Below are 21,148 nucleotides of genomic sequence, written 5' to 3' on the forward strand. Positions count from 1 at the left end.
ATTGTGAAATCATCCCTGAGCTCGCTGACTTTCCTTCCCCCAGACAGCTAAGGTCTTAACATGTGAAACATTCTCAGGGGAATATAGGAAGCTGCCGGCTCATAACTGTTGACCAAACAAAGAGAATAAAAGTAAGGATTTCAGACAGACAAATTTTGACACAAAGAAACAAGGCCCTGAAATCAACAGACTGGTCCTTACAGAGTTGTAGATAAGTCAGTCTCAGTCACAGACTCAATCTTAGTATTCTGATGTATTCTTTCCCTCAATACTGTGGTGTCTGGCTATGAGCATAGGAATTAAACCCTCCCACCGCAATATGGCCATGCTCCCACATCAGTCTGGCAACGTATGGTATCTGGACGGCCCCAACGCTCATCACAATCACTCATCCTTACACATATCAATAGAGCCATTTAGATGAAACTGGACACAGAAATCTGAAGGCTTCCTCAAGCTGTGTGTTTGGAAAGAGAGAAAGAATAGAGCACTCTGTTGTATCTGGGACTTGTGTTTGCCAAGCAGCTCATACCGAATATCCACTTTACTGTTCAGCTGTAACCACTGTCTTCCTGTCCAAGATGTCCCAGTCTGGCTACGGTTAACAGTTAGTGTCATACCGGCACTCTGCGGTCCACACATTATTGAGTTGAAGCATGAGGTTTGCAAAGCTTTAAGTTGGAACTCCTTTGGTGTTTTTGGATGTGAACAGAGCTCATTTTGGTGTGGGTTCCACTCCATAATGACTGCAATATGTGCAGCACAGTCCAAGCCATTGAAAAATATCTCTAAAAGCCCAATCCATGCACTGCATTTAATGATATACTGTGTTTTTATTGTGCAGTGGATTATTGAAGCTGAAGTAGATCATTGATTTCAGTGTGCTACAGAGGAAAATCTCCATATTGTGTTGTGTTTTTACTTTGCTGCTTCCTTTACTGTCCACAAACAGAGAACAAGCTGTGCTGTAGTTTAATCAGAACTTGCTCCAGATGTTTCTGTTTCAGTTTTTGGGATGTAAACCCATAGCACTTCATATCCATTAGATTTGCACAACAAGCACAACTGTAGTTTCCCACGGAATTGCAGCATCTTTCATCATTAATGCCGTCAAAGCACTTTAACTCCAAAAATACAAGCATGAGGGGAAAGTACACAGGATTTGTGGTAGAGGGCCCTGGAATGGTGGGTAGGCCTGTTTATGCAAGTGTTGTGCATTTCTGCTCAAATGATACGTGTAAATGTACCGGCTGCAGAAAGCACTAACAACAACAGCAGAATGAAGAGATAATGCCAGTAAGTCTTCATGTCATGCATGGTTCCCTCTTCGCTTGGTAGATCTGGGTCAGACACTGAAGAATACATTGTTTAGGAGGGTAATAGCAGGATGTGGGTAGCAGAACAAGGTGTCCCCATGTGTGTGTGTGTGTGTGTGTGTGTGTGTGTGTGTGTGTGTGTGTGTGTGTGTGTGTGTGTGTGTGTGTGTGTGTGTGTGTCCGTGTGTGTGTGTCCGTGTGTGTGTGTCCGTGTGTGTGTGTCCGTGTGTGTCCGTGTGTGTGTCCGTGTGTGTGTGCGTCCGTGTGTGTGTCCGTGTGTGTGTGTCCGTGTGTGTGCGTCCGTGTGTGTGTCCGTGTGTGTTTGTCCGTGTGTGTGCGTCCGTGTGTGTGTCCGTGTGTGTCCGTGTGTGTGTGTACGTGTGTGTGTGCGTCCGTGTGTGTGTGTGTCCGTGTGTGTGTGTGTGTCCGTGTGTGTGTGTGTGTGTCCGTGTGTGTGTGTGTGTGTGTGTGTGTGTGTGTGTGTGTGTGTGTGTGTGTGTGTGTGTGTGTGTGTGTGTGTGTGTGTGTGTGTGTGTGTTTACCGCTCTATTACGTAAATGTACTTGTTGACCAACAGAGCAAGGTTAGGTGGTGTGAGGGGGTTAATGGGAGATTCCTAGCTCTTGTAGAGAGAGGAGAGGGGAGATAGTGTAGTGAGTGGAGGCGTGTGGATTCACTTTAAGAAGCTAACGTGAAGCGTGCTCTAGGACAGACAGGCAGGTCGCTCAGCTACACAGCTCTGTTCTTAATGCCTGGGCTCCTCCTCACCTCTACTTCTGCCCATACAAATGGTAATGACTTTTTAGTTCTCTGTTGATAATCTGCGCTTAATTTTGTCTTTCAGAATCGACATTCCTGCCTATGGGATGTAAGCAATAGTCTAACTTACCTGAAATGTTAATGTATCCACTCACTAGCAAAACATTTATGAAACCACAGGAACAGGCGATGTTGTTTCATTGGGTAGAACTGGCCAGTGTGTGCTTTGCCAAGGGCTGTTGACATGAGTAGACATTCTGTCATGTGAATGGTTACTGTAGAGATCCAGAGAGGGATACTGGATTTTAAATGCTTTCTTGTCTCCACTTCCCTGTCAAAGGAGGCTCTTTTCTCTTCACACAAATTTGATTATGCCGTTTGCCCAAGGAGCTCGTCGTCTGGATTCTCTTCGGCTGAGCTGAGGCCCTTGTTCCCCCATTTGCCCCAGAGGAAGTTCTGACGCGCACAAGCAGGCTTTGAATCTCCCCCTTCCCTTCTCCTCTTATTTAACTTCATTAACACAGTCTTTCTCTCTTGCTCTCTCCCTGATTTTCACTCTCTGACAATAATATCATATTTATTGTATTACTGTATACTTTCTCATAGACAACACATTTAGTGCTTTTAATAGTAACTGTGAAATATTAATATTGAGCATTCTATAGTATAAGTTTGTATTTCAAGTTGCCTAGACATTTCCTGAAAAATCAACCAGGAAACAGTATGGCTGCGTTTCAGTCTCAGACAATATCATTTTATAATTGTATACTTTTAAGGACACAACACACTAAGAATAGTATAGGGATGAGCATGCTATTGTTTTGATTCTTCAGGATGTTACGGCATTAACCAAATACTTTTAAAAGAAACACTTTTTCTCTTGTGTTGATAGTCACACGACCTTCATAATTTAAGATCAGCTATGCAGGAAAAGTCGCAGTTTTACAAAGGTCATCATTGTCAACTCTATCTAACTACAGCTGCCTTGCAGTTTCAAATGCCACACCAGTGCAACTGCCACTTTCATTACCCTTTGCCGTGTGAAAGTACAGACTCAATTTGAGAGAAAAAGGAACGCCATTCACCTAGAAGCAACAACGGCTCAGCCACGAAGTGGTAGGCCACACAAGCTCACAGAACGGGACTGCCGAGTGCTGAAGCGTGTAGTGTGTAAAAATCATCTGTCCTTGATTGCAACACTCACTACGGAGTTCCAAACTGCCTCTGGAAGCATCGTCAGCACAATAACTCTTCAACAGGAGCTTCATGAAATGGGTTTCAAGTGTCTGTTGGTGTGGTGTAAAGCTCGCCACCATTTGACTCTGGAGCAGTGGAAATGCATTCTCTGGAGTTATAAATCATGCTTTACCATCTGGCAGTCCGACAGACGAATCTGGGTTTGGCGGATGCCAGGAGAATGCTAACTGCTCGAATGCATAGTGCCAACTGTAAAGTTTGGTGGAGGAGGAATAATGGTCTGGGGCTGTTTTTCATGGTTCGGGCTAGGCCCCTTAGTTCCATTGAAGGGAAATCTTAACTCTACCTACAGCATACAACGATATTCTTGACGATTCTGTCCTTCCAACTTTGTTGCAACTGTTTGGGGAAGGCCCTTTCCTGTTTCAGCATGACAATTCCATCATGCACAAATCAAGGTCCATACGGAAATGGTTTGTCGAGATCGGTGTGGAAGAACTTGACTGGCCTGCAACATCAGCACAAGAACTTCATCTGGAGCTTCATGAAATGGGTTTCCATGGCCAAGCAGCCGCACACAAGCCTAAGATCACCATGTGCAATGCCAAGCGTCGGTTGAAGTGGTGTAAAGCTTGCCACCATTGGACTCTGGACCAGAGAGCCCTGACCTCAACCACATCGAACACTTGAGATGAATTGGAATGCCGACTGCGAGCCAGGCCTAATCGCCGACATCAGTGCCCGACCTCACTAATGCTCTTGCGGCTGAATGGAAGCAAATCCCTGCTGCAATATTCCAACATCCAGTGGAAAGCCTTCCGGGAAAAGTGGAGGCTGTTATAGCATCAAAGGGGGTACCAACTACATATTAATGCCCATGATTTTGGTATGAGATGTTCGACAAGCAGGTGTCCATATACTTTTGGTCATGTAGTGTATGTGATCCACCGAAATAGTGTTAAACTAACACTTTTTAAAGTGTCCCAAACACTTTATTATAGCTGATGCTGTATTTTGGGGGGTGTTTTTTTTAACAATGTAAGGTGTACAGACTTACTTGAATATTTCCCATGGTGCCTATCAATGGAATGTTACCGTTACCCACCCATGACTGTTTTTGTATGTGACTGAGACATGGTTGTTGCATTCATAAAATGTCTGTCCTGAGAAGGAAAAGTAAACGCTTCATAAGGATTTTAGTTATGGCCTAGTTTTCTCCCAACATTGTGTTCTGAAAATCCTGGCTCATGGGCCATATCAGACCTGCAAGTCACAATATGCTGTCTTGTGAAGTAATTTGTAATTCCTATTAGAACTATATTCAACAATTTGAACTTTTTCTATCTCCAACGATCTGCATTCAGAATGATTGCTATGTTGAAGAACTTGTCAAACAAAACTACCTAAACCATCCGAACTGGAACAACCCTCTCAGTAACATTCCAATAAATCCAACCACTTACAGATTGGATAAGTTTAGAATGTTTTTTAAATGTATTTTTAATCTTTGATCAATTAATTAATCAATGTGCCTGCAGAAACATGTATATTGAAACAAACTATTATAAAAAATCAACCTGCAACAAAGCATGCTGGGAAATATAATAATGAGGCCCCTCCCATGAAATTAACTCAACACATTTGAGTAATAACAACACCACACGTAGTTGATTTCACTGTGATTCAAGTAATACTTCATTTATTCACTGCGTTGATTTCAATCCCACTGGTGTTAACCCCACTAGAATCAACACTCTGGTTAAAATTAGCCCTCAGGTGACTCATGTTAACAATAGCAGTCAGTCTAGTCCGGCTAATTCATTCAAGGCAGTGCAACTGCTGGCGCCAGAACATCCCCAAGCTGCTCCAGGACAAGCCCAGTTAGGAACACTTTGGATTGATCTAGTTAGGTAGATCTTAACTAAGTTGGTATAGTTTTGGGGGTCCATTCATGGCTCCTTGGTTTGACATGGAATGCCGTATGAAACTGTTACGGTCCTACTGGGCCTTGTAATTCACTTGTAACCCAATACCCCAGCAGGCAACCGTGTGGGGTGACCTAACCGACTGAGACCCAGCTCTCTGGACCTACTCAGTATGACCTCTCCTCTCCTGTGATTGGCTGGTCAGGGGCCCGAGGGTCTCAGGGGTGGGTCCAGCTTTGGGTGGAATGTCATAACAGGCTAGTGTTTCCAGCACTGTGGGGGGTCCTGTTGTGTGAGGAGGGTGAGGAGGGAGACAGAGAGCCACGTAAAAGGAAACTGCTAGGAGTGCAATGTTTTGTGCCTAGAACCCCTCCAAAAAATTGCCTATTCTAATAAGCTTTGCGCGCACCTCCTTGTCTCCTTGACGCGTCAACTTCATTGTCATGATAGATCTGCACAGCTCTTGTTTTTATTGAGATAAAGAGGAGCTGAAAGTGGGGCTTTCTTCAAAGGAAGAAACGCTGCGGAGATAAAAGACATTTAGCTGATGGAGCCGATATGGCGGTGGGGAAAAGGTTGGATGCTTTCCATGCTGATGATCAGCATCTGAAAGCGAGAGGGAGGCTCTCCCTTAGAATGGACCGGAGTGGTGTTGAGCGTTTGATATCCAGAGACAGGAGAGTGAGAGCTGACGGGCTCAGTCTGTCTGTCTTTTAGTCTGTCTTTTTGTCTCCAGGCTCTTCTCCTCTTGACAGTGTGTGCTCTGCTGTGATAGATGTGCTTTGATGAAGGCCCAGTCGAGCAGTGCAGCAGTGTAACTGGCAGAGCAGTAATTGTGCATAATGAGAGACTGCTGCCTGCGATTATTCCTCGAAGTGATAAGCAAACATCTGATGTTCATGGAATGTAACAGTGATGAACCTCCGCTCAGCTCTAATCACAGAACAGCACAACGTGACACACTGCACCTTAATGGACTGAAATCGGGCAAGAATAGAGTCTTTCAATTAAAGTCCCGAAAGTAGCAATCTAAACACATTCCTTTTAATACCTTTTTGGTAGCTTTTTATATTTTAGGATACCGGGCCTAATACGTACACTACCGTTCAAAGTTTGGGGACACTTAGAAATGTCCTTGTTTTTAAAAGAAACACACATTTTTTGACCATTAAAATAACATAAAATTGATCAGAAATACAATGTAGACATTGTTAATGTTGTAAATTACTATTGTAGCTGGAAACGGCAGATTTGTTGTGGAATATCTACATAGGTGTACAGAGGCCCATTATCAGCAACCATCACTCCTGTGTTCCAATGACACGTTGTGTTAGCTAATCCAAGATTATCATTTTAAAAGGCTAATTGATCATTAGAAAACCATTTTGCAATTGTGTTAGCACAGCTGAACACTGAAAACAAATTGTGACAAACTCCAAGCATTGCTTATGCATGAATGGGCTGCCATCAGTCAGGATGTGGCCCAGAGGTTAATTGACAGCATGCCAGGGCAGATTGCAGAGGTCTTGAAAAAGAAGGATCAACACTGCAAATATTGACTCTTTAATGTAATTGTCAATGTAAGCCTTTGACACTTATGAAATGCTTGTAATTATACTTCAGTATTCCATAGTAACATCTGACAGAAATATCTGAAGACACTGAAGCAGCAAACTTTGTGGAAATTAATATTTGTGTCATTCTCAAAACTTTTGGCCATGACTATACTTGTCCTCTTGCTCAGTTGTGCACTGGGGCCTACCACTCCTCTTTCTATTCTGGTTAGAGCCCGTTTGTGCTTTTCTGTGAAGGGAGTATTACACAGTGTTGTACGAGATCTTCAGTTCCTTGGCAATTTCTCGAATGGAATAGCATTCATTTCTCAGAACAAGAATAGAGTGACGAGTTTCAGAAGAAATGTCTTTGTTTCTGGCCTTTTTGAGCCTGTAATCGAACCCACAAATGCTGATGCTCCAGATACTCAACTAGTCTAAAGAAGGCAGGTTTTATTGCTTCTTTAATCAGGACATCCGTTTTCAGCTGTGCTACCATAATTACAAAAGAGTTTTCTAATGATCAATTAGCCTTTTAAAATGATAATCTTGGATTAGCTAACACAACGTGCCATTGGAGCACAGGAGTGATGGTTAATGATAATGGGCCTCTGTACACCTATGTAGATATTCCATAACAAATCTGCCGTTTCCAGCTACAATAGTCATTTAAAACATTAACAATGTCTACACTGTATTTCTGATCAATTTTATGTTATTTTAATAGACCAAAAAATGTTTGTTTCTTTAAAAAACAAGGACATTTCTAAGTGACCCCAAACTTTTGAAAGGTAGCGTGCGCTCTGCTGTATGTCATCAATGGGGGATTGGAGAATAAGACAACAGCCTTTCTCAAGGGCACATGGGTAAAACACTCAACACTCACACACTCCAACGCAGAAGTCTCTCTGGAGCAGGAAGAGAATGAAAGGAGGGATGTGCTGGAGGAGTGTATGAGGCTTTTCATTTATGTGGAGCGCCTTCGTAGAGGAGGCCGCCCATCCGTCTGAAGACGGTTGAAGGTGAATGTCGTTTACGATGGTTTCCCGGGCTATTGATAGCTGCATGTCCTTCCCTGTGTGATCCAGCAAAGCCCTAACCCTGAGAGCTTGGAGAGCTGTGCTCCTCTCTGTGTGGGAAAGACACTTTTATTACGTCCCTGATCCATGAAGGGCCCAACGAACTTTGACCTTGGGCTTGATCGTTCTAGTAACGGCACATGAGGAGAATGGCCATACTTTAAGAGGACTATACGAGGACTGCAGTCCACCACCGCACCCCCACCCCCTCATAAATAGCCAACATGAATATACTGTATTTCACGCGTATGCAACCAGGGCACATTACGTTTAGAGATGGATATGCGTTGCTAACCTACAGTTTACAAGTGTTTCCTTAGTGTTGGCGTGTATATGAGACTAGAGCGAGAACAAAAAGTGGTATTATTACGAATGCACATCTCCATACCTTTGTTTCATTAGCACATTGTCATTATGCCTTTGTCCCATTAAGTTCTTTCTCATTATGGCTCTTTTTCATTAGCACGGTCCTATGTAAAGACTTGCTTTCATTAGCACTGTGTTGTATAGGCTGGCTTTTTATTATAGCACTGGATGTTTAATGAGAAAACCCCCAGTGTGTTTACACTGCTTCCATCCCTGATTGCCAGTAATGATAATACTGATTGACTGTTGGTGGGGGATGTTTGAGCTTGTCCCCTGAAGACGGGATCCTCGCACAGTTATTAAACCCAATGAGATCTCTCTCCTCCTCTCTTCATCCCTCGCTCTGTTTGGAAATAAAAGAAGAGGGGGGAGATCAAACATGCCTGTAATCAATGGTGTGCTGTATGAGCCAAGAAGACACAGAGGCACTGCAGTGGGATAGAGATGCCTTTAATGACAGATCACTAGATCACAGATCATTGGCGCTCACGACAGGAAGACCTGTACGCACATGCCTCTCTGCTACTGCTACACCACCATCAGTCATTAAGCCCTTTATTAAAACCAATCTAGAATGGGGAATAGCTGGAAAAACAGACTACAAGTTCTTTTATTCATCAAGAATGAAACTCCCTGAACATCTGGAATGGCATATTAATTCTAGCTCTACGCTGTTTCTCTTCAACTAAAACTTAAAACGTTTGGAGGGTCACATTTAAGGTCAGTGTTCCATATGGAACAGCAGGTAGCCTAGTGGTTAGCGCATTGGACTAGCAACCGCAAGGTCTGTATGGAACACAAGGTCTGTCATTCTACCCCTGAACAAGGCAGTTAACCCACTGTTCTTAGGCTGTCATTGAAAATAATAATTTGTTCTTAACTGGCTTCCCTAGTTAAATCAGAGGAACATAATTTGTTCAATGAAACTTCATGGAACAATTTGCCCCCCTCCTGTTATTTTACTCTCTTCACACTCGGGTCCTCTGTCTCCCACGGTTCCAGCTTTAGGTAACATTCAGAGCGTTTGAATCACGTAGATTACTGTGTCCCGTGGGAAGATTATTCCAATGGACGGCTAGTGGAGCATTTTCGTTGGGCCCCTGTCTACTCGGTTTACCCATGAATTTGGAAAAGCCGAACTTGGAAAAGCTCATGTGCTAACAGGGTAATGTTCAGTGACATGGCTCGGAGCCCTATGGCGTGTGTCATTGTCCGCCCTTTGCTAGCTAGTTATACAAGCAGGGATTTGCTTCTTCTGTGCTCTGAGGAAACAAGGAGAAAATGAGTAGATTGGATAGACCAGGCCTACTTCAAATCAAGATGTTCCTGGTGAATTGGGCCTTGGGCAGCTAGTTGTGGTGTTAGATTGCTTGGAGAATCATATGCCAACATTTACTGATCATTACCATCATTTATACAAACTATGTGGCCCCAAACATTTTTTTTATGTGCTCCCCAAAAATATACTTCTGACTTACACCGTTTGAATGTGACAACAGTGAAGTATCAGACAGACAGACGATGACATATCAACTTCTTCTCCTTTCAAACATGTTCATTCTTCAATAATGTTTGTGTGGTCTTCATGTCTGTTTTATTTCATTAAGACTGAGATGATCTCAGCTTGTCTGCGTTCACTCGTACTTGTCTGGACTTGCTGGTCCACGTCCATCACTGGCATTTGGATTCTTCTCTTCCTTCTCTAATTCTAATCAAAAGAGTTGAGGAATGTGCTTGACAGGCACAGCCCACCCCTCTCCTTGAAACACACATGCACGCACGCACGCACGCACGCACGCACGCACGCACGCACGCACACACACACACACACACACACACACACACACACACACACACAATCCTGATCACAGCATCAGCATCCCAGACGGCTTATCATGGGGAACTAATTCAATATCCCTGTGCCTGTTTTAAATGTCATTGGCTGAGCTCATCTGGAGTGACATGTTTTTCATGGTCCTAATAAAGGAGCTGTATTAGGCTCGGAACGGGGGGGGCTTCTCTGACCGACGTTCTTGATGTCTGCAGGAAATCTAAAGGTCCTCATGAGGAAATGAATAAAGTCAGGATTTGAGGAGATCTGCCGATGCCAATGAGTTTCACATGAACTCCCTCGAGTCAATAAAGGCTTGGTGAATCCTCCACTGACTGACTGAGAAACGTAAGCTACACAAAAAGTTGTTTTTCTCTAGACGCTGCCAAGCCTGCCATGTCAGTCACAGAAACACATGCCTCTGATGCCATTCACTGGGTTGAAGTGGATTTCCAAGGTCAGCACTGAGCTCTGGTTGATGTGATGAGCCTGTGATTGGGCTTTCATATGATATTGATTGTTTTGACACTGTTGTCAATATACTATCTCAATGAGTTTTCTGTCTATCTTCCCTCTTATTTTTCTATGAACTCATCACGTCATGTGTAGATCTGAACACAATGGGGAGAACGATGGAAAAAGGAACTAGTTAAACAGACCACCATAGCTTTTAATTGACAAAGTTGCTATACTCTTCTACCTGTGCTTTTTTCCATGCTCCTCTGTTATACTGATGATGTCAGCATGGGGATGGGATGGTAGGGGGTAGTGAAGACTGGACTAGTGGGGGTACAGAACATTCAGTCACCCCGTTGTGCCAGATAATGACTTCCCTATTGAGCGTGACCCTGGTGACCTCTGAGATCCCCCTTCCCCCTGCCCCCCCAGGCATCCCCGCCTGATTTGGCATTTTGTCCACACAAAGTTCCCAACCTCAGTCCCATGCCTCTCCACCCCTCCGTAGCCTCCTACCCAGCCTCCCCTGGGCAGTTGCCCCCTCCTGGTCACTTGGCCCTGGGCATGGAGCTGACAGGGAGATCCATGGAGCTTTGAGCTAGCCTCATATTCTGGGTTAGAGGGTCACTCTGAAGGGAGACAGAGAAACAGTGCTCTAAATGTGAAAGGTTGGCTGGGTCTCCATGTGGCAGGGGAGATGGATGTGTAACCTGCTGGTGGGAGGGAGGCCGTTCAGAGACTTATGGGTACAGTAGAGGTCCTTAAAATGTTTCCTCACCCTGTCTCTGTTACCAAGGACAAGTTGTAATCTGTATCGACAGTCCTGTCCAGGCAGCACGCTTCACCATCTACCTGTAGATCTGCCTTAGTGAGAAGGTAGTCCACACAGACATCATACAGAATATACAATATCGGAACAGTAAAGACAAAACATAAAACTCTGGAGTATAGGCTGATTACAGTGGGAATATACCATTTACAGAGGGATTATATCTAAATAAGCATAGGGAGGGATACTGCCATGGTGATTATATACAGTGTTTATACTGCCCTGGTAAGGAAATACAGTGTCTATACTGCCGTGGTGAATATATACAGTATCTATGAATATATACAGTGTCTATACTGCCGTGGTGAATATATACAGTATCTATGAATATATACAGTGTCTATACTGCCCTGGTGAGGAAATACAGTGTATATACTGCCGTGGTGAATATTTACAGTATCTATGAATATATACAGTGTCTATACTGCCGTGGTGAATATATACAGTATCTATGAATATATACAGTGTCTATACTGCCGTGGTGAATATTTACAGTATCTATGAATATATACAGTGTCTATACTGCCGTGGTGAATATATACAGTATATATACTGCCGTGGTGAATATATACAGTATCTATACTGCCGTGGTGATTATATACAGTGTCTATACTGCCGTGGTGAATATATACAGTGTCTATACTGCCGTGGTGGTTATATACAGTGTCTACACTGCCGTGGTGATTATATAGTGTCTATACTGCCGTGGTGATTATATAGTGTCTGTACTGCCGTGGTGATTTTATACAGTGTCTATACTGCCGTGGTGAATATATACAGTGTCTATATGGTGTTGTGTGGAGCAACCCTCAGCTCGGCTTTCTCTGTTGTTAATGTCACTATTTTTATCATCATTATCCTGTTTTTCTAACAGACTATCTCTCTCTCCCTCCATCTCTCTCTCCCTCCCTCTCTCTCTCTCTCCCTCCATCTCTCTCTCCCTCCCTCCATCTCTCTCTCCCTCCATCTCTCTCTCCCTCCCTCCATCTCTCTCTCCCTCCATCTCTCTCTCCCTCCATCTCTCTCTCCCTCCCTCCATCTCTCTCTCCCTCCATCTCTCTCTCCCTCCCTCCATCTCTCTCTCCCTCCATCTCTCTCTCCCTCCCTCCATCTCTCTCTCCCTCCCTCCATCTCTCTCTCCCTCCATCTCTCTCTCCCTCCATCTCTCTCTCCCTCCCTCCATCTCTCTCTCCCTCCATCTCTCTCTCTCTCCCTCCATCTCTCCCTCCCTCCATCTCTCCCTCCCTCCATCTCTCTCTCCCTCCATCTCTCTCTCCCTCCATCTCTCTCTCCCTCCATCTCTCTCTCCCTCCCTCTGCAGGGTTCCTGAAGCCCCAGTGCTCGCTGGCTCCGCCTCCCCAGCGTGGACGCTCGGGGGAGGCCTGCTCCTGTTTCACCGGCATGTGTCACCTCCACCAGCGCCGGATATCTACAGGTAACACTCAACGCCATCTCCACATCCCATCGCCATCTGCCCCGTCATGGCAGACTCAGCACCTGGGAAGACACCTGTATGAAATAAGTATGAGCTAAAATTTGCCAGTGGATAGAAAGAGTATACAGTTATAGTATACTCTACAGTATACTGCATTATACAGTACATTTGATCCACTGTATAACAATTTGGATTTGATGATATGGACCTATAAAAATGGCTTTGATATGCTAATACAACCCCAGGTAGTAGGAGCATTTACTGTAACTCACTTTACTGTCTGAACATGTCATGCCAAAGTAGTATATCCACAAAGCAAGAAGCTGCTTGTTCCTTACCACAGCTACAAGCACACACACAGCCTGGGGTAAAGAGCTGTCAGAGCCGTAAGGCTTCTTCCTAGGCAGCGATGGCTCAGTCAGTCAGCCTGATTAATGTAGTCTCTGCATGTGGAGGCCCGGTGATTGACATTTTAACAGGGGTGCTATGAAACAGGCCTCTGTTCTCATCACCTCTGTTTTCCCTGCTAGGGCAGCTGGGTCAGGTGATGTCATCATAGCAGTGCATTCTGAACCTGACCCTCTGGTATGTGGGGATTGAAGGACAGTACTGTGCTGTTGTTGTGTTGTTGCTGTACGTGTGCCTGCCCTGCTGGTGGCTTCGTTGGCTGGGGGTGGAGGGCCTCTTGCAGAGTCACTTGTCGTGACTGAGTGGCTTGTTGTAAATTAACACCAATTTCATGTGAGGGGAACACGCCTTGGACAAAGGCGACAAAACCAGAACAACCAAACAGTGCACCTTGGATTAATTTACAGGAGAGTGGTAGATTGTGTGATTTTAGTCCGTATGGAACCTCACAGACAAAGCCCTGTGTTAGCTTCACACATTGTAGTCCTTAACACATACCCTGTACATTTACCCTGTACATATACCCTGTACACATACCCTTAACACATACCCTTAACACATACCCTGTACACATACCCTGTACACATACCCTGTACACATACCCTGTACATATACCCTGTACACATACCCTGTACACATACCCTTAACACATACCCTTAACACATACCCTGTACACATACCCTGTACATATACCCTGTACACATACCCTTAACACATACCCTGTACACATACCCTGTACACATACCCTGTACACATACCCTTAACACAGGTTGAAAATGGCAGATTTGGGCAGTAATAAATGCCTAAATTGAAAGGTAATGGCTGTACAGTAACATGCTATATATGACGTCAGAGCTCTGACTCCATTCAGAACTTGAGCACCCTGCACAACTAGAAGTTGCCCCCATCTCTCCCGCTAGTTGGGCAAATTTTGCAAATGTTTTGTTGTCTGAGTGAGGGAAATGCTGTAAATTAAGAGGACTCTACGTATTTAGAAGAATGATAAATAAATATAAATAAATAAATAATAAATACTGCTTTGATGTCATACAAGCAAACCAAACACCTGTGAGTCCAAATGTGGACTTCACATTTCCATATCATAAAATACTGTCATATACAGTGTCAATGTGTATGACCACTATGTTTGATGTACAGTTACAAGATTAAATCAAACCCTGGGTTGTTCTGAACACAATGAGTGTTTGTTTTCAAGTCATGCTCACCTGACCCAGATTGTGATTGATAAAAGTCAGCTTTTTGATTGTGTTAAGAACAAAAGTAATTGTGTGATGGCGGGGATGCAGGGTTGTGTTCTGAACAAAACAACTACAAGTGTGCTTTCTCTAGTTCCTCAACGGCACAGCTAGGAAAGCTATTTTGTTTTTTGAAGACTCTTCTTTGAGTCATAAAAGTGCATTGAAATGACTCAGGAACTGTGCACACTTTGAAGAGGTGTGTGACCACTTGGAGACACCAGTTAGTCCTCTCACTCAAACCCTTGTCATTGTGTTGTCTTATGATGCACCTACCCCACATTCTCCAGGAATACTCTTTATCATGTTACTGAATGTATCCAGAGTATGTTCAGATTTCGTTAGAAACAAATGCTGCGAAAGTAGTGTAAATATAAAATGAACATCACACCAACAGTGTATTGTCTTGTGAACTGTTGTCTCCTCACCTTTGGTCTAATCATTTACCCATAATCTCCAAACGGTTCCCTTTCAATTGCTACCATGGTTATGCATATGCTTTTCATATTTATTCAATAAGAAACATTTCAACTTAGCCCTATCCATATAAGCTAATTCCCATAAGTGTAAATGGTTAAAAGGTTGTTTGGAGTTGAGTTGTCATTGACCTAGATCACCATGCACTCACAACTATCAATACAGAACATGTGAATGAAATGGGCAGCGTGTATTTAATGGGTCTAACAATAGAACAATATTGACAAAAGCAAGTATAGAAAAGCTTTCGACAGGCAGAACAAGAACCCACTACCCTCTCTGTCTCTCTCTCAACCACAAATACTTATTCATGGGCATGTCTCAGCAAGATCGGTGAGGTGCAGACACAGTTTGTTTTTCCGCTCTCTTCTCTGTCTCGTCCATAGATGTGTGTGTTACTGGGCTGGTGTGATTGATTGGTACATTTTTGACTGTCACAGCCCTTGGTGAGGGTGGGGACGTTTCCTGAGCAATTAGAATAGTCGGGATACTTCTCTAGCACACCAACTATAATGGTAACTGTTACTGTATAGAAATGTGCTTTCTCCATGTGCTTTTTTTTTGTTATTTCAAGGCATGGTTGACTTACAAGGAATGAGAGGAGAATGTGTGAGACTGAGTCAGATTGTCTTTTCTTGTCTTTTAAGTGTTTTGATATTTCACAATGTTCAGTGGTGTGGTAAATGTTCCGTGGCCTAGCTGCTCAGAGCAGAGTAGCAATGTGTTCTTAGAGAGAGAGCGAAAGAGAGGCTGAGATAACTGTAAAGGCGCTGTGGTTTGTTAGTCACACAGAGTAGTAGCATAATGTTCAGCCTAGCTGGAGTCTGTCTTTTATAGCCCCGGTCATAATCATGGATCTAATTATGGAATGTGTTGCCGTAAATCTCCCATCGCCACATCCAGCACACACACCCCCGTCCTAACCCGCCCCACATCTGTGTGATTGTCCTCCAATCCCGTCCCTCGACTGCCCGGCCAAGGCCACAATGACAAGCCTCTGTGGAGAACGTGGGGTGCTGAGCGGCAACGCAGCTGAGGATTCTGGGAAGACTGGTTGCCCTCACCCGGGGAGTCGACTCCAGCGGTGAACTCCCGGCAACACAGTGATGTAGTCCCGCTCTGGTTTTAGTGGTTTCACATTGTTTAGAGTTCTCTAAAACAAACCATTACTGGAAAGAGACCGTGAGAAACATAGTATTCAGGGCTCTTTTCTTTTCCAGAGATCATTTTAAAAGCAATCATTTTGTTGTTTCTTTTTTAAAAGACAAGAGGAAAAAAAAAGTTTTTGGGGCAATGTGTGAGAAGTGTACGAGTGGGAGAGAGAGAGAGAGATTTAAAACAGGGCTTTTTGAAAGGGCCTGACAATGCAGGCCTTGTGCAGTGATTTGGTCTGTCCTCGCGGAGCTGAGCGGAGGAATGGAAAAGATTATCCACAGGAATGTCTGGGGTGCCCTCAAACGGAGCGGGCCTCGTGACTGGCCAATGGGAGAGAGGCCTGCCGAGCGGAAGGCAAATTTTTTCCTGATGAACTCAGCTGCCTGCTTCACAATTCAGTCTGATTGCCAGCACTGAACTCACATATGGTCCGTGTTTGGAGAGACCAAATGACAGGACAAATTCTGCCTTGAGAAGAAGGAGAGGAGGAGAAGGAGGAGGAGGGCTGTTGGAGTAGATTGCTGGCTCCCCCTTTTTATTTCATTAGAGTGGGTAGTATGGATGTGGTGTTTGGATTCTAGTGCTTTTCAACTGCACCACTACCTCTGTCTGGGTCCCTCCCTTTCTCCCTCCCTTCACTGACTCTCACAGTCCACTCTGCGTTGGAGTGGGGCTGGCCGCCAGGTGTGCGGTTAGAGTTTGATTAATCCCTCTTTATTGACTTCGCTTAAGCAGCAATTACGCCCCAAGCCAAGCCCTATTAGCTCTCGCCACGGTCCGTAGCTGACTTCATTACCCAGCCTCAGAATTATCTCACTGCCTCGTGAATCCTGCCAATTAATTTGGAGCCCATTTAGAATTCTGCAGGACTTGGAAAGAACTTTCCCTGCCTATTGCCTAGAGCTGAGCCAGAGTGAACCGTAAGGAAACATGGAGGAGAGCAGAACACACATCTGGCTCCTTCCTGATTGTTTGTGCACTGTGTGTGTGTTTGTGCACTGTGTGTGTGTTTGTGCACTGTGTGTGTGTTTGTGCACTGTGTGTGTGTTTGTGCACTGTGTGTGTGTTTGTGCACTGTGTGTGTGTGTTTGTGCACTGTGTGTGTGTTTTGTGCACTGTGTGTGTGTGTTTGTGCACTGTGTGTGTGTGTTTGTGCACTGTGTGTGTGTTTGTGCACTGTGTGTGTGTTTGTGCACTGTGTGTGTGTTTGTGCACTGTGTGTGTGTGTTTGTGCACTGTGTGTGTGTTTGTGCACTGTGTGTGTGTGTTTGTGCACTGTGTGTGTGTTTGTGCACTGTGTGTGTGTTTGTGCACTGTGTGTGTGTGTGTTGTGCACTGTGTGTGTGTGTTTGTGCTCTGTGTGTGTGTGTTTGTGCACTGTGTGTGTGTTTGTGCACTGTGTGTGTGTGTTTGTGCACTGTGTGTGTGTGTTTGTGCACTGTGTGTGTGTTTGTGCACTGTGTGTGTGTGTTTGTGCACTGTGTGTGTGTTTGTGCACTGTGTGTGTGTGTTTGTGCACTGTGTGTGTGTGTTTGTGCACTGTGTGTGTGTTTGTGCACTGTGTGTGTGTGTTTGTGCACTGTGTGTGTGTTTGTGCACTGTGTGTGTGTTTGTGCACTGTGTGTGTGTGTTTGTGCACTGTGTGTGTGTGTTTGTGCACTGTGTTTGTGCACTGTGTGTGTGTTTGTGCACTGTGTGTGTGTGTTTGTGCACTGTGTGTGTGTGTTTGTGCACTGTGTGTGTGTGTTTGTGCACTGTGTGTGTGTTTGTGCACTGTGTGTGTGTTTGTGCACTGTGTGTGTGTGTTTGTGCACTGTGTGTGTGTGTTTGTGCACTGTGTGTGTGTTTGTGCACTGTGTGTGTGTGTTTGTGCACTGTGTGTGTGTTTGTGCACTGTGTGTGTGTTTGTGCACTGTGTGTGTGTGTTTGTGCACTGTGTGTGTGTTTGTGCACTGTGTGTGTGTGTTTGTGCACTGTGTGTGTGTTTGTGCACTGTGTGTGTGTTTGTGCACTGTGTGTGTGTGTTTGTGCACTGTGTGTGTGTGTTTGTGCACTGTGTGTGTGTTTGTGCACTGTGTGTGTGTGTTTGTGCACTGTGTGTGTGTTTGTGCACTGTGTGTGTGTTTGTGCACTGTGTGTGTGTGTTTGTGCACTGTGTGTGTGTTTGTGCACTGTGTGTGTGTTTGTGCACTGTGTGTGTGTTTGTGCACTGTGTGTGTGTTTGTGCACTGTGTGTGTGTGTTTGTGCACTGTGTGTGTGTTTGTGCACTGTGTGTGTGTTTGTGAACTGTGTGTGTGTTTGTGCACTGTGTGTGTGTTTGTGCACTGTGTGTGTTTGTGCACTGTGTGTGTGTGTTTGTGCACTGTGTGTGTGTTTGTGCACTGTGTGTGTTTGTGCACTGTGTGTGTGTTTGTGCACTGTGTGTGTGTTTGTGCACTGTGTGTGTGTTTGTGCACTGTGTGTGTGTGTTTGTGCACTGTGTGTGTGTTTGTGCACTGTGTGTGTGTTTGTGCACTGTGTTTGTGTACTATGGTTGTGTGTGTGTGTGTGTATTGTTTGTGAGACAGACTCGGCAGAGCTTGAGCAGCACTGGGCCCAGGCATTCGGCTCCAGCGAGAGGCAGCATGTGTTTGTAGACCTTGTGGTCACACAGCGGGTTTGTGGGGGGGGGTTCCAGTGGCTCCCGGCTCCTTGTATTTTCTCGGGTGGGGTCCCACAGAGGTGAGGGAGGTTATTAGCCTCAGCATGCTCCACGCTCGCTGATTTCTATTTGGCTGGCTGGAGTCCGTGCACTCCCTGGCCACTTCCTGCCGGGTCAGGAGCCAGAGGGGCCAGAGCGCCAAGCTGACGATTACAGCCGCAGCCTTCGCCCCCTGCACACACATTCATCACCACAACCACCACAAAGACTGACAGGCTATTTTAATACAGACTTATTATTGGACTATCACAGCAAATTTGGCTGCTGATCCCACTGTAAAATAAAAATAGCCTAACAGTTGTTTGTGTCCAGTTAGACCGGTGTGATGTCTCAGTATGCTGAGTGTTTGGTCTGGGGCCTGTCACTTCCAGGATAAACTCTGCCAAAAGTCTGAGCTAATTGGATGTTGAGATTCATATAGTACTCACCAGATACTGGCTAATGCACTGGCTTTAGGCCTAACATATACAGCCTCCACACTGTTCGCAAATTCCAATCAGTTGGACTTTTTCGAGATGAAACAGGGGATGCAGGGAGATGTCCAAACCATATGACATCATTGCAGTGAGTTTGTAATCCCTGTTTCGTAGCTCTGTAGAACTAGAGAGAGATCACTTTATTGGTCAATTGCACACAAATTCAAACTGAAATTTGACTTTCTCTTTTAACCCAATTCCTCCGTTTTTTTGAGAGGTGCAGGGGGCTCGGACCCGGAAATCGTACTGACAACCTGCCGGTTTCTGGCCCGCCTCTCTAACCGCCAGGCTACCTGCCGCCCCACAGTATGTAAACATGGGAAGATTGGGAACAATGTCACAGGCCCTAAATCCTGCCTGATGAATTCCTGTCTCTCTTGTTCTGAATCGTAGAGCTTATTGTGGAGCAATCCGCCAGCTGATTGGAAGCAGCTCAGTTTCAGTCCACAATCCATAAATCTCTGCCTTGTTCTCATGATAGAGGAGGAGTGGTGCAGAAAACACAAAGCAACTTCTGATGTAAAGATGTTTTTTATTTAAAGCAATAGTGGGAATGTGAAGTTATGTGTGTGGGTTTTCAATGCCTGTGGGATTGTATCCACTGAGACAGTAGCCTACTTGATCAAGTCTACTGAGTCTCACCTGAATGAATGCATGACTTGTGTTTGCATGTGTACAGGTGTGTGAATAACTTATCTCAGGCTGTGTCTTCAGGGAGTAGAGGAATGGGCAGACATTTCATTCCTTCCCATAGGAAGGGGGCCGTGTTTCAAGTTGTATTAGTTGTATGTACAGGATACACATGGTATACACTAAGGTTATTCCAGTTTTGTTTTTCTATTTGTTTTTTATTTATATCAGCTTTCCGCTTTTTTAAATTTGAAATTCAGTTTAATGTTTACACTGTCCAATGAAATACACCATGATTCGTTTTAGTTTCAGTTTTAGTTTACTGTCATAACCTTGGTATGTTCCATCCAACTAAATGCTTACTTGCAGGTTCATTCTCAACATGGCTCAGGAGAATATAATAACATTTATTAGCATCGGTATAATACAGGAAAGCACAATTTATAGTACAATATCACACATGTATCAGAGAAAGGAGGGACTGGGGGCCAAGTGTTTAAATTGTGCAGTATTAGCAATAGTAATAAGAGTACGGTAGCAGTAATTGTGATGTGTGTAGCTTGAATGTGTGTGTGTGTGTGTGTGTGTGTGTGTGTGTGTGTGTGTGTGTGTGTGTGTGTGTGTGTGGGTGGGTGTGTGCATGAGTGAGTACATGTGTGTTAAGGTGCGGAGAATCAGAGCATCAGTCCAGTCCAAGTTGTCAGCAGTCTGATGGCTTGTAGACAGAAACTGTCCCTGAGCCTGTTGGTATCAAACCTCATGCTCCAATACTGTCTGCCCGGCGCTAAGGGAGAGAACAGCTCATAGGCTGGGGTGTGTGGGGTCCTTGATGATGCTGCAGGACTTCCTCAGGCACCGTTTCAAGTACATATCCTGGATAGGTGGGAACACGGCCCCAGTGATGTACTGGGCTGTCTTCACCACCAGCCAGTGTGCCAGCGGGTTGGGCAGGCCAGGGTGCAGCTAGAACGCCAGGGTGCAGCTAGAACGCCAGGGTGCAGCTAGAACGCCAGGGGCTTCACCTTGGCACAGAGTGACGGCAGCCATCCATAACAGGTCAGGAGAAATCACAGTGACTAAGCCTTTGATAACTCTCTGAGCCCATAATCCCTGCATAGAACCATCCCACTGAAATGCTATCTCATTGTTACAGCTCAAACCATAGGAGGGAGAGATGGAGGGAGGGAGGGGAGGATGGAGGGGGGGGGAGGATGGAGGGAGGGGAGGATGGAGGGAGGGGAGGATGGAGGATTGGAGGGCTAGCCATAGAGCCACACTGTCTCTCCCTCATCATACCC

The 21,148-nt window shown here is 44.9% G+C and overlaps 1 protein-coding gene across 3 annotated transcripts in view; it reads left to right on the top strand.

Moving 5' to 3' along the window:
- Positions 1–21,148, top strand: part of rxraa (retinoid X receptor, alpha a) — a 244,739-nt gene that overhangs the window by 125,715 nt on the left and 97,876 nt on the right. For 2 of the 3 annotated variants that reach the window (XM_052525712.1, XM_052525711.1), the window contains one exon: positions 12,633–12,833. In XM_052525712.1, the coding sequence (XP_052381672.1) occupies positions 12,633–12,833 (201 nt within the window). The remainder of the gene's footprint in view (positions 1–12,632; positions 12,834–21,148) is intronic. The other variant, XM_052525713.1, reaches the window with a different exon arrangement.

This window comes from Oncorhynchus keta, chromosome 9 (assembly GCF_023373465.1).
Source record: "Oncorhynchus keta strain PuntledgeMale-10-30-2019 chromosome 9, Oket_V2, whole genome shotgun sequence".
In the NCBI taxonomy this organism is placed as follows: Eukaryota; Metazoa; Chordata; class Actinopteri; order Salmoniformes; family Salmonidae; genus Oncorhynchus; species Oncorhynchus keta.